This window comes from Crassostrea angulata, chromosome 6 (genome assembly GCF_025612915.1).
Source record: "Crassostrea angulata isolate pt1a10 chromosome 6, ASM2561291v2, whole genome shotgun sequence".
Classification (NCBI taxonomy): Eukaryota; Metazoa; Mollusca; class Bivalvia; order Ostreida; family Ostreidae; genus Magallana; species Magallana angulata.
Window position 1 is genome coordinate 36659746 of NC_069116.1, and position 14139 is coordinate 36673884.

General features: G+C 30.7%; 1 protein-coding gene across 1 annotated transcript; it reads right to left on the reverse strand.

Annotated features, from left to right (window-relative positions):
* Positions 1 to 3156: 3156 nt before the first annotated feature.
* LOC128189702 (uncharacterized) lies at positions 3157 to 11328 on the reverse strand. The gene is made up of 2 exons (XM_052861414.1): positions 10253 to 11328; positions 3157 to 5140 (listed from the first exon to the last, which is right to left on the reverse strand). Exons 1-2 carry the CDS (start codon positions 11112 to 11114, stop codon positions 4953 to 4955), a joined length of 1050 nt encoding a protein of 349 aa, XP_052717374.1. The 5' UTR covers positions 11115 to 11328; the 3' UTR covers positions 3157 to 4952.
* Positions 11329 to 14139: the final 2811 nt, after the last annotated feature.

The window sequence follows — 14139 nt, forward strand, 5'->3', positions numbered from 1 at the left end:
CTATGGCAACGATTTTATGGACTTGTAACAGTATTATCTTTTGAAAACGTTGAATTGTTTGGATACAAAATGATATTTTTACTGCATAGTTGGTCATCTTTTCACGGGTTTTGTTGATTGAAATCGGTTATTGAAATCGGTTATTAAATTCCATTAGACTTTTTTTTTAGACTGTCAGAAACATGTAGAGCACAGACCCTTTCTACAAAAGAAAAGGCAGTGACGCTCTAAAAAAATGAAACTATTGGGAGGCTTTGCTATGAATACTCCTGTTTGAGTCAACACTTTCCAAGTATTAAATATACAATCTACATAAAAGGTTAAAAATCTATGATACGTTAAATATATATATTGATTTGAATTTTTTTTTTAATATCAGATTTATTGATAGTTTCATTTTTCAGTATCTTATCACTCTGCATGTCTATGAGTGCAAATAAATGTGTGTATTGGAAGAAAAATGAAACAGTGTCCTCATTGATGGAATATTGTTTTTTCAAAAGATTAATAGATAAGGTTTATTTTTCTGAATTTTTTTTAACGTCAAAGAAAGCGTATTTTTGTGAGCTCAGTTCAAACATTTTTCTGTGACTATAAAATAGCTGCAAACTAGTATTAGGCTTTTGCTGATAATTCTGATTAATTTCTATCTTCTGTCAGCTAAAAGAAACGACCCGAATATGTTTTTTACAAAATCAAATAGCATGTTACATAATCTAATCGTACAAACTATTTCATATTTGATAGACAGAGACTAGAACTACAGGCTCAAATTTTATTCATTCAACTAACACCAAAACATGTAACAGTTTAAACAAAATAAAAAGCATTGATAAATCCTTCAAACAGAGATTAAAAAATAGTACATCTATTGTAACGAACATTACAAAATTAAACAATTGTTATTTCAAAATTATAAACATATCTAAAAGATTATCTTGCATAATATTTATGTTCATCATAGAAATACAGTGACTGATACTAATCCCATTTTCAATTAATATTGATACTTATATTGATACTGATGGATATATATCGATTTTATGTTCATTTGTGTATGAAATATTGCACAGTTTAGATACATAAATTTTAAAATAAGTTTAATTTCTTAAAGCACATGTTTTGTTTTTGGAAAATGTAATACACTTCGGATTTATTAATTACAAAGACATCTGTTAAAAACCCCAACATATTGTTTGTAATATAAAGGGAGACCAGTGTAGTAAGTTTCGTTACAATGTGCAAAATGTATTCATTTTAATTAAATTCTTTATAAAACTTTTCGTTTCTTGTAAATGATGAAACATTTAAAATAGAAATAGCAACTTAAACATCAACAAAACCATATTCGCTCAGAGTATCATATTTAAACTGTTTTTGAATCAACTTAAGGTAATGTCCGTTACCTAAAGATTATCGAGTTTTTTCCCAAAGTTCATTATCGATTAGAAATAACCTTTTAGACTTTCCCAAGGGATTTAGCTCTTGATTTGGCCATATTTTCTGTTAACAAATTAAATAATTTCGCTGTTAATCATTTCCTTTAGTGTGAAAATGTCAATGAAATGTTCGATACTTTCGTATGATATGTGCGTCACTCTAGTTTACAAGGATATAATTTGAAGATACTCCAGTATGTCCTTGGCACTAATGGTGGATGTTGCTGAACCAACAATTTGTCATGTGTTTTGTTAGCATCAAACAATTTGAGCTAGGATTGAAATTACAAAGAGATTCGTAAAATACCGTAACGAACATTTCGGTAACGAACATTTATGTGCCTAGGCGGCTTCAAATTAAAATTGTAGTGTTTATCAAAGGCAGTTTTTTGATGGCAACAAATACTTTCGTATGTTCAATATTCACTTTAACAGTTGTTGCATTTACTTTCCCAGTTTCGGCAGTAACGAACATTACAGTCTTAAATCTACGGTCAGACTTTTTTTTGTTTCTTGAACTGATATGATTTAACAAAAGGAATTACATTAAATGTTTTAACATATTTGTGGACAAAAAGACCTCACAATGTTCTTATTAAGATTTTTAAACATCCTCTTCAAAATGAAATTTCAAAATGGCGACAGTAACGAACATGTCAGTTTTAGCATTTAATATAGATTTCTCGCTGGAAATAAACGCATTCCACTGATCTTTTTATGTGCTTTGGAAACATTTATGGACTAACTTTGTATTAAAAAATCAATTACAATTTTGCTGATTTTAATTTTTTTGTAATTTCACGGCGACATTAATTGCACCCATTTATTGAGTTTGAGTGTACATGCATTTTACACGTCTTATCCACCTATCTTCTTTCTTTTCTCTATTTAAAGTGTAGGATATTTTGTTGCATGCATTTGTTAATAATAGTAGACCCAGTATTCAACAACGTAAAACCTCAAAGTAAAATATTTACTATATTTTCTAAATTTTTAAAAAAATATTAGTATTATTCCAGGTACCCCTTGTTTGTCAAATTCTTAAACATTTCTGCTTTTAAAATTCTAATGAAAGTGAAACGTTATAAAGTTTGAAATGAAAAAACTAAATCATCGTGAATGAAGATTGTATAAATTTTATTGAAATTACATTAATACGAAAAAATCTAAAAAATAATCACAATATTAGTTGATTAATGAGATGAACTATGAAATGGAATGAAATTGAAAGATTCTATTGAGGAATTGTCTTTCTTTATTTAACCTGGTCTCAAATATTTTGGTACTAATTTCTAGGTTTTGAGGAGCTTATGCTAAACCCTCGGCGTTAGCCTGTATGGTCCTGTATCTAAGTTAGTACTGGTCCTATCTTCACTAAACTTGCATAGATGATGCATCTGGGCCTACTTGTGGACCTGAGGAAGCTTACAACCGATTCAACCAAAGGGCGCATTACACCAGTCTTAAATAAAAACCATCCCTCAATCTGTATCTACTGCTTTAGCTTGCGATATATGGCTAAAAGGATAGCGGAAGTTTACATAAATACATGTACGTCATCCTTCTAAATATAGCACTGATACGCAATATTCAAAAGGCGTCGATTTTGAATTTGATCAACATACAAATTAAAATGATGGAAGAAGATAAAGCTGTCTTCAATTATAACTTTTATTTCACAAAGTTTATATAAAAATGTTTTATAAATGCATACATTTTAAAATAATGACAAAAACACACGATGCAGGGAAATATCATAAGGTTCATTTGACCCTTAGTCAAAAATATTTTGATAAATTTAAAATTTTCTAGGTAATGTTTCATGAATACTCTATTAGAATCATTCATTATAACGTGTGTGGGATAATGAATTTCCATCGATTGAGGGACAAGACGCGAGTCCTGGGCCGTGAATCTTGGCTCAGAGGTGGAATTTCACCATCACACACACGAGTATATGATGAGTGATTACTTTTCTTTTCTCATCATTTAACATTAACAAGAGGCCCATGGGCCACATGAGCATTAATAGCCACAATGAACTCAGATTTATGGAGTCATTTACAAAATACCTGGACGATGTAGTAGAATAGATCCTGTACAATAAGATTTTCAATTTTTTTTCCAGATAGTCTTATCTTAAACATTGAGCCACTTTTAAACAGGATGACTTCAAATTCATATAACATAAGGAGTATAACAGTTCTCAAGAAGATCTTCAACAAATATCTATAAATCTATAATCCCTATTGGCGCCCAAAAATTGACCAGGGTCTAAGCAGTTGAGAATTAATAATATGTCAAGATTTTCCATAACAGTATTAGTAAAACCATGTATCATTACATTGAAGTTTACAAGAAAAATTTAATTTTTTTCCTATGTAAAAATTGCCGCTTTCCACATTGTCGCTCCACCCTACTTCTGGGGATCCATGATTTGTACAAACTTAAATCTAACCTACCTGAGGATGCTTCCACACAAGTTTCAGCTTTTCTGGCCAGTTGGTATTTGAGAAGATTTTTTGAAAAAATCTCTATATATTTCTACATTAAAAAAAATCGACCCCTCCATTGTAACCCCATCCTTCCCCTGGGGATCACGATTTTAACAAACCAGAATCTACCCTACCCGAAAATGCTTTTACACAAGTTACAACATTTCTGACCAATTTGTGTTTGAAAAGAAGATTTAGAAAAAAAATATCTATATATTACTATGTAAAAATTCGACCTCGCTCCTTACGGGCCCACCCTACCCCTGGGAATCACAATTTGAACAAACCTGAATCTATAGTGCAAGTCAGGAAGCGAACCTAGACAATTTTTTTCTCAATAAAAATAAAATAACGATAAATTTAAATGAGTTGAGCATAACAATTACTTCATGGATTTTGCACATTCTAGCATTTTTTAACAACAGACGATGTTTGATTACAATTTTACATCGGCTTTGTAGTAAACAGTGTATGGAACACATTCCCACACTTCTGTCTCACACTCGACTGACGAATCTCACACCTGTGATACAATTAATGACAGACAAATAACGTCAAAGGCGTGCGGCGACTTTCTTGCTTTTTATGATATGTTATTTTGAGAACTTTGAATTATTTTGAATTAAAAGTTTTGGATCTAAATGACTATATCTAAATATTTCAAAGTTCCAAATTTGTCGCTTTACGGTGAGGTTTCATGAATTTATCGCATCTGCGACATTTACTTTTTGGTTGACATATACAAAATTAAGTAGGGTTTTTTTTTCAGGTGACCAAATAACATGTACATAAAATACCGTACAAAAACACAAAACAAAACAGAAAAAACGAACAATTAAATGTTAAACAGAAAAAACCCAAATTAAATGTTCAACCAAAACAACAAACACCACTTAAAGTTATGATATAAATAATGGAATTCCTCATGATCAATTTGTACAAAAAACAGAACCATGTCATTTTTGTAGTTTCTTTGAGTATTTTAAGGCTTGAGTAAATAAAGTCATTATGGGCGAATTTACTTTTTCCTCTCTTGATCACTTGATTGATCGCGTTCATTAGAGCGACCATTTTTGCGAATTATATCATTGAAGCAAAACTTAAGACAAGTGCTTCTCTGCATCCCGTTATGGGCTTTGCACCATGCACAGAAGAAATTCCCCATGAACGTTGAAAGTGCAGTGTACTGACCATCTCTGTTGTTATCTAGAATAGAAATTTAAAAAAAAATCAATGGCGATTCATAAATGCATACTAACAAACACCAAAGTCCGAATAAATGATAGATTATATCTCCATGTTAGCACCCTTTCTAGATCTATAAAATATACTGTAGCTATCCAAAATATTTATTTAGTATACCGGATAGGAACCATCAATGTAATAGCAAAATATTGCAGTTAGGTTATATAATAGATGAAATAAGAAAAAAAGTAAGTTGTTTCCTTCACCTCTACGATCATTAATGGAAAAAAATAGACCTGTGAGAATTCATCTCTATGATCTAAAGTGGTTTCGAATAATTTATCAAATCACAATAACACCATTTGATGTAATATCTCTGTGGTTGAAAGATAAGGTAAACATTTGAATATTTCTTAAGCGAATTCATTTTAGGAGTCTTTATAATGCGATTAAAAAAATGAGCTGTCTAGAAACATGATTTAACCTACAGGTAATTAACTGAACATAAATATATTGCTGTTTAAACATAGTCTTTTGACAGCAAAGAAAAAGAAACACAAACGGTAAAAGTTTTATATAAGCTGCTCATTGTAAGCCGAAAGAGATTAAAATCAAACTAGATAAAGGCTAGACTTGACCTTTTTCTTTCGTGCTTTTTCTCAAGTCGCGTGCAATTTTGTATTAATTTAATCCATACCGTTTGTTATTCAAGCGTAATGCCGCAACAATAACCATTTTATATAAATAACATTATGGGGAAACAGGTTGGTGATCACGTGACTATCATTGCAATGATGCATTGATGTGCTTACTCTATTATGACGTCTTATTTGATTTGATTGTATAATGATATTATATAATTTATCCATTATGACGTCAAACAAGATGTGGCTTAATCTGGCTTTCGAATTGTCAAACGTAAATTTGATTAATTGTTTATTAAATGAAGATGGAAGGAAATTAAAATAGTACATTTTTCTTTCTTTTTTTACTACATGTATCATATAACTTGGCATAGAAATAGTAATCAATGTTCAGAATCTAACAAGAACTATATTTATGGCGGAACAATGGCGTAGGAATATATCTCATGTTTTGCAATTCAGAATTGCTGTAGATTAATGAGTCTGTTTTAGCATTTTAAAAACAATAACATTAATGTTATTGTTTTTAAAAATGGGATTACATTAATGTTGGATTTTTAACTACTGTGAGCAATTAATATGATACTTGAGTTTCAGAATATGTTTTTTAAAAATGATTTGCCTTTCAAATTACATGTTTATAAGCTTTTAAAAGCGTCCATTCTATTCTATACATTGATTCGTGTGAAAAAATAACTAAAATAAGGTTTTCTCTCTTATACAATGGTCACTTTATTATATTTTCTGTCAATTTATATCTTTATGTAATGGTTTTATAATATGTAAAAATCAGAATATTTTAATATTGGAAGCATAAAAAAAATCAAAATATCTTTAAAATTTATGAAAATTAGTGGAAATGCGGGCTAAGCAATACCAATTTTAGTTTAAATACTTATTCCAATTTAGTAGTGAAAGCTGATAGACATTCTAATATTCTATCATTTCATTAAAGAATAGAATCTCCATATCTTAATTATATGTCTACATAACTGCAAAGAACTACATTTATTTTTATCCTCCTTTAAGTTAAGGGAAAAGGTAGTGACCTTGACCTGACCTTTATGCGAAAACCAGAAGGCCAGATTTAAAATAAACGGATAGAATCATTTGTTTATATGATCTGTTTAACTGTGTCAAAATCTCATGAATTTCTTATCATAAGAAGTATGTTTGATAACGAGAAGACTCCTTCCTTAAAAGTAGTCAGTGTCACAAGTGAGTTTGGGTAAATTTAACATTTTTAATTTTAGAAATGTAAATGTACAAAATCACTCAAGAGCGTTTAATTTTAGTTTTAGATATTCCGATAATTATTATGTTCATGTTAATTGATAAATATAAAAAATGCATTACTTTTTTGATGGTTCAAAACAGAATTTGTCACAAAAGGTCATAATTCCAGAATAAGGGGAAGGGGTAATTCCTTTTGTAGTATCTCCCTTGATTGTCAAGAAACTTTTTTATAAGCACATGCTAAGGTTAATATGTAATTTTTTTTAATCATTAAAATTTTTTTATGTGCCATTACATTTTGTTCAAAGTTAGAATCAAAAATTTGAAGTGCTGAATTTAGCAATATTTTGATAAAATTATGATGTTGCGATGTAAAACAGCCAATGTTGTAAATAATTTTGAAATTTGTTTCCGTTCTTAAAATCAATCAATATATTATGCAAATAAATTCCATCAAATAAAATAATGGTTACAGGTAATTGAAATTTTTAAAGAAATTCATAATGCCAGAAAAGGGGAATATAATTCAAAATATCTCCTTTGCAAGGTAAGAAAGTAGTCATGAAAATAATATGTGTTGTAGAAGACATCTTATATTGTTAATGTTTTGAAAAACGCAAAAAATAAATAAATAATTGACAAATAATTTAACACTGTAGCGTCGTGTTCCCCCTTAAAACGCGAAATTGAATAAATTTTGACGGTGCAAAGAATCTTAAAGGTATCCCACTCCTCAATGTTGTTGTATCAAGAATTTTATAAGTATATCAAAGAAATCTGCAGACAAAACACACTTAAAAAATGAAAAAAAATCATGGGGGGGGGGGTGTCAGTATTGAATTTTATCACTCATGGCCCATTGAATTTGAGTTTTTTGCACCTAAAATGCAATTTCAGTCTGATTAGGATTTTTTGCCAATATTCTTAATTAAGCGAACTTATTTATTCAAATATTATTTCTCATTATGCACAATGGTCACACTGAATATAGGGATTACAAAACAAAATTGTACGAAGCTGCATAATTTTTTAGTGACCTTTTTTGCACTTAAAATAGACAATTTCTATAGTACTTACAATTTGATCTAAAATAAGAACTTTTTGAATATCAAGCATTTTATAAGATTAATCCGGTTTGCCTAGATATTTATTCAGTATCATTTTAACATAATTCAACATGGGGTAAGTGAAATCAAATTTTATTATTTGGCTTAAAAAATTCTTAAAAACTTAGGGCTTAAAGGCTTAAAAAACATTTTCTATATATTTGTCTGATGTTATGCTAAACGTCTATCAATCTCTCAAGATTTTTTTTTACATGTCACACAGAAGCCATAGAATAACTAAACTATCAAATGTTAAAAATATGAATAATGAAAATAATGAATAATGAAAGGAAAGTATATTAAAAATTCATAAAACTGCTTGTTTCTGTCATTTTCGTCTAAAAATCCTTCCGCATGAAAAAATAGTTTCACCAAAACTTTTTTGTTTCTGAATTCAAATGGATTGTCTTTGTGAATGTTGAGTAATTATGAAATAATTATCTTTCTGTGATGATTAAATAAATAAAATCCTATTCATTTTAAATATAATGATCATCTGCGCAATGAATTCAAAACGTGAGGAGAGAGATACCTTCAGAACACGACCAGTTGGTTTATGAAGCTAACATATATAATAAAGCAGGCGTATTTTTTTAACACTAGAATCTTTTGGAGATTGATTTTTGTTACAAGAGATCTAAATGAAGTTGGATGAAAAAAATTAATTTAATGACATTTCAATAACAACTACATTTATACTTGGCAAAAACGTTAAGGTAGTCCATCCATAACTAATGTGAATTTAACAATTTTGATTGATCTATACTACATCAAATACATACTTTGACGCTAATATGAGGCTGACATAAACCAAACTTTGGTTTATGTATGTAGTCAATTTAATGAACTTTTTGCACTTAAAACTTTTTTAAAGAGGAAAATTAAAAAAATTATTTTCTGAAAAAATGTATGGTAAACTGTAAATTATTTTAGCATATTCGAAGACGGAGAAAGCTTTTGCAACTTTTTACCAAGAGAAATGTGAGAAAATTACTTGTACTAAAGAAATATATTTAAAAATGCATTTTTCCCATAGACTTCCATGTTAACTTCAACATATGATAAATTTATCAAAATTAATTTTTTTTAAGATTTTAAAGGTGAAACTTTATTATTTAATAAACTCCTTAAAATCACATTAAGATTTTAGTGATCAGACTTGCAATCTATTAGATATGAAATATGATAGTTGTGGATGGACTACCTGGCGATATTCCGTTGAACACTTCACCTACTTAGCAATAATAATATGAGTTTTCAGAAAGTGATAAAAAATAATAAAGCACCATCATCATATAATTAAGCACCATCTTTATATAATAAAGCACCATCATCATATAGTAAAGCACCATTTTCTTATGAAATAACCACAGCATAATATAATTGAGCTCAATATAATTAATCTTTTCATAAGGCAGCCATCGCGTTCCTTACGACACGCATCAAAAATGACCTCGCATTGCACTTAACAAAATTGGGATCGTCAGACATCTTACATATTGTTTTTCATTTCAGAAAAAATCAGCCCCTGTCGCGGGCGGAAACACCCCAAATTCAAAGGGGAATTCGGAGATTTTTTTTGCCTCAGCCATGTTTTGACGTAAACCTTCGATGAAATAGTGTTGTGACATCTTAAGGGTCACAAACATGATAGAACATATCAACCGCATCAAGTAGAATGCATTTTTTCTTGATAATGAACTATATGCAAAAAAGATGCATGGCTAATATTTGAATACACTCTGCCCTATTTAAGTTATTCTTGCATTTTGAGATAGATTTCGAATATTGAAACGGAACTCTAATGTGATGTCGTCACGACTTTCTTCATATGGACTCAGACAATCATTGTACATTTCACCTTTATTCGTATTTACGTAAAATAAATTAACTATCAAGTGGCATAAAAATGCAAATTCGGTCAACGAGACATTTTGGTCCTTTTTATATTTAATTTCCTCGTGTGTTACTAAATGACAATTACGAATCTATTTAATGACAGAGCTTAATCACGATATGTTCATCTCGCGTACAGACATACATACATACATATAGCGGTGCACAATCAAGGAAATTAAAGTGTAAAATGCAGTTTCAATCTCATTAACCCTTTAGATTTATTATCATTTCCTATAAAGAATTGTTACCTGTTGAAATTGCCGGAACGGGGTCAGGGGGTACAGTTGTTGTCCAATTCCCCACTGATGCCGCTACATGTATACCCATTGCATCCTCTATTTTCTTTATTTGGTCATACAACTGAGTGTTCACCGATATACCTCCTACAAACTTTTCCTGGTTCTGAAGCTTGATTAACTTATTTTCTATAAGTTTGATTATGAAGTCCTTGTTAGTAATAAAGTCAAAGTAATTCCAGTCTGGATTTTTAGGATCACCGGATGTTTCGTTTAAACTTTTAGGACTTCCCAATCTGAGAGTAGGCGTTACACCAACTTTCTGACTAGTATTTGAATTTTCTGTTAGGTTTACCATGACAATATTTTCAAAATATTGCGCATTTGGAGCTTTCCTAAACTTGCTTTCCGGTGGAATTGTATGTAATTTAGCTACGTCGCGAACGAAGTTGGTAGGTTTTGGTTTTACAATTGGATGGAATTTCTTAAAATCCGACATTTGTACAGGGGGTTGTGTCTGTAAATCCTTATGATCGTACGATGAAATCCGAGCTACCTTCGTGTGTGAAACCGCCTGTCTTCCAGAAAATTGCTCGCTTGGACAGTTGCCGTGCAAATTTAAATGCGAATGCATGTTGAACATTCTTTGAGACTGAGCTTGATGTACATGAAGGAAATGTAAATAGGGGAAAAATTGGGGAAACACATTAAACACAGGACGACGACCATAATTCCCAGCGTGCAAATAAGGATAGGGACGGATTCGGTTAGGAAGAAACGGTGATTGAAATGATGGATTTGGTAGGAAATGGGCAACAGACAACGTTATGTATCCAATAAAACATGCAATCAGCGGTATCCTTATGTCTGTCATAGCGTAGCTGCATTATCCAGGTGAAATCGACGTGCGAAGTGAAAACACCGCTTCCAGCCAGGTAACTGTTTCATTAATGCAGCTCCAAGGCCTTATGTATTTATTAAATACAAACGGCTGCGTGTAGGTGGGGCAAACTTAACGATAGATTATGATGCATTTTTTTTTCCGGCAGGCCAAAGCGCCCGAAACAGTCGTTCATGCAGACGAAGTGTTAAGTATGATATGCATAATTTGTAGCTATAGCTAATGACACTGTAAATTGATCCGTTTTCATAGAAATAGGGAAAAAAGCAATGATCATTTATATCAAAAGAATATATTAGAAATAATTTATGCCTTATTTAATGTTTTTGAACTGGTTTGATATAAAAGCAATTCGACATGATTAAAAAAAATAATAATTAAATTATACAGACAAAATATGAAAACAAAAATGATATTAAAAATATATTTCTTCGACATTCGGGATTACAATTACTCTTATTCCATAAATATATAGTCATCTTAATGTTAAACTGTATAAACTAGAATATTCAGTTGCAAAACAAAGGGAAAAACACGTTAAAATCCTCGATTTTATCAACTATTAAGAATATTTGACTGGAGAAAACTATACGACCTTGCAAATATGTTTGAAGAGGTATAACTTTAAGAAACTTGAGATCGAATAAATAAGCCACTTTTTCTAGCTTTGTTACTCCACTAGAGTAATTGAGCGTGTAAAAGCCATGCTATTCCAAGCAAGAAAATTATTCGTCGTATCAAAAACGTACCGTGCCGTAAATTATCTAGAAAACCTTATGGCGTGCAAAAATCGCAAGTTCGTGTAAAATCTGTACGCTCGTCTGCTCCATTTTATGTTTTAGCATACTAGTATATTCTTATTTGGATCGTGTGGCCTAGTCGTAGGAAAATTGAATGAGCGTAGAAGGAAAGTGGAACATCCAACAAAAATTCAGCATTAGCACATTGCCTAAAATTGGCGTGTTAAGTACCATTACTTGTTGTTTTTCACCGCATGATAATACACAATCTATAGTATTTGAAAAATCGACATTCACTTTTGGGGCACAAGCGGGGTTTTCATAAAAATAAGGCCTCATCCTACCCCGGGGATCACGATTTGACAAACTTGAATTTACATTTTCTGAGAATGCTTTCACTAAAACTATAGCTTTTCTAGCCAATTAGTTTTTAAAGATTTTTCTCTATATATTCCCATGTAAAAAGACGACCCCCATTTTGGCCCCACCTTACCTCCGGGGATCAAGATTCAACAAGTTTGCCGAATAATTTTTAGATGTTCGAAAAATACAATTTAAAAAAAAAAAAATTCTTAATTACCTCCCCTTGAAAGAGATCGTAACCCTTCATCTTAAAAAAAACTTGAATCCTTTCACCAAAGAATGCTTTGTGTGTAGTTTGGTTGAAATTGGCCTATTGGTCCTAAAGAAAAGTCAGAAAAGAAAAGTTTACAGACAGACGGACGGACGGACAGACATATAGACGCCGGACAAAACGTGATCGGAAAAGTTAACTTGACCTTTTAGCTCAGGTAAGCTAAAAATATTTATGGTTTTAATTGTACTTACAATTGTTGAAAAATGATTTAAATATAAGTATTTAGGCATCATTCTTTGACTTTTATGGACCTGGTACGTTATCAAATAATTTAAAAATACATGTATGTCATAAAGCTTTTTCGGGATTTATCGGGGTCGATCAAATGCCCGACTGTACATGCATAATGATCAATCACACCATAAAAGTAAAAAATGACTATTTGTTTCATAAACTATTTAGTGTGTTTTTGTAACTGCCGAATATTTATAACTAAATTTATCTTTGTAAACGTAATATTATAGATAATCCGTTGTGTTTATGTGGTCAAACAGAAGATGTGTATCATTTCTTTTTTTCTTGTAAAAAATACTCTAGAGCGAGAAACAACATGTTTGATCAATTGTTTATGTTAGATTTAGTCAATATTGATACTGATTTACTTTTATATGGCAACAACAACCTTCCTTTACATATCAACAAAAGCATTTTTGCTTCTGTACAAAAGTTTATAGACGAATCCTTGAGATTTAAATAATATTTCTTTGTGTATATCAATATTATATTTTCTTTTGTTCTATATTCATATGCATGACAGCTATTGTTATATTTATGGAGAGGAACTTGTAAGTTGTTAGAACTTGTTTCTGATCCTTTTGTTTAGTCAATAAAATATGTTCAAAACAAAACAAAATTTATATTATATGGAACATTTATGGCGTTTAAGTTCGAGTATTGTAAACTATGTACATGTACATACATAATACCAATGGAAAAACAGAAAACATGACTCGCTCGCATATTGAAGGCGACCGTTGAATTTTTTTAACTGAGAATTAATTGATAGAAAAATGTCAAATCTAGAGGGTTGTGGTCAATAGAAAAACAATCAAGCTTTAGCCAGAGGACCCCCGTTTTTAATTATTTTTATCCCCCCCCCCCCCAATTGAAGTGATACGCGTCATTGTAAGAATTTCAAAAAGCACATATGTCAAATGGCGATTCAGGGAAATGCAGTGTTCAGCCAACGAGAGAACTGGATCGATTTGTATTTTTATAAAAATTTTCCAAACCGACAAAGCCTTATTTGACTGTAATTTACTTTTTTTCAAACTGCGACTTTGCTTTCTGAAAGATATCGAAGGATTTTGTGGATTTAAAAGAAAAAACCCAGAACAAGGTGTTTTTAATCAAAGCAGTAAAATGTTTATTAATATTTAATTAGTGTCTAATATTGATGTAAAAACATTGAATTATGAATCGCAACTTGGCATTTACTTGTCATTAAAGACAGCTGCTCATTAGTTAAAAAGGTGAACTTCAAAATGAATTACGAGCAATTATGACTGAACATAAAACAATCCCCCGTTCATTAAATTTGATATAAAATACGATTAAGCAGCTTTAATAGATCTACCTCAATTTCACAATTCTTTTAAAGTTTGTTATACCAAATTTTAAA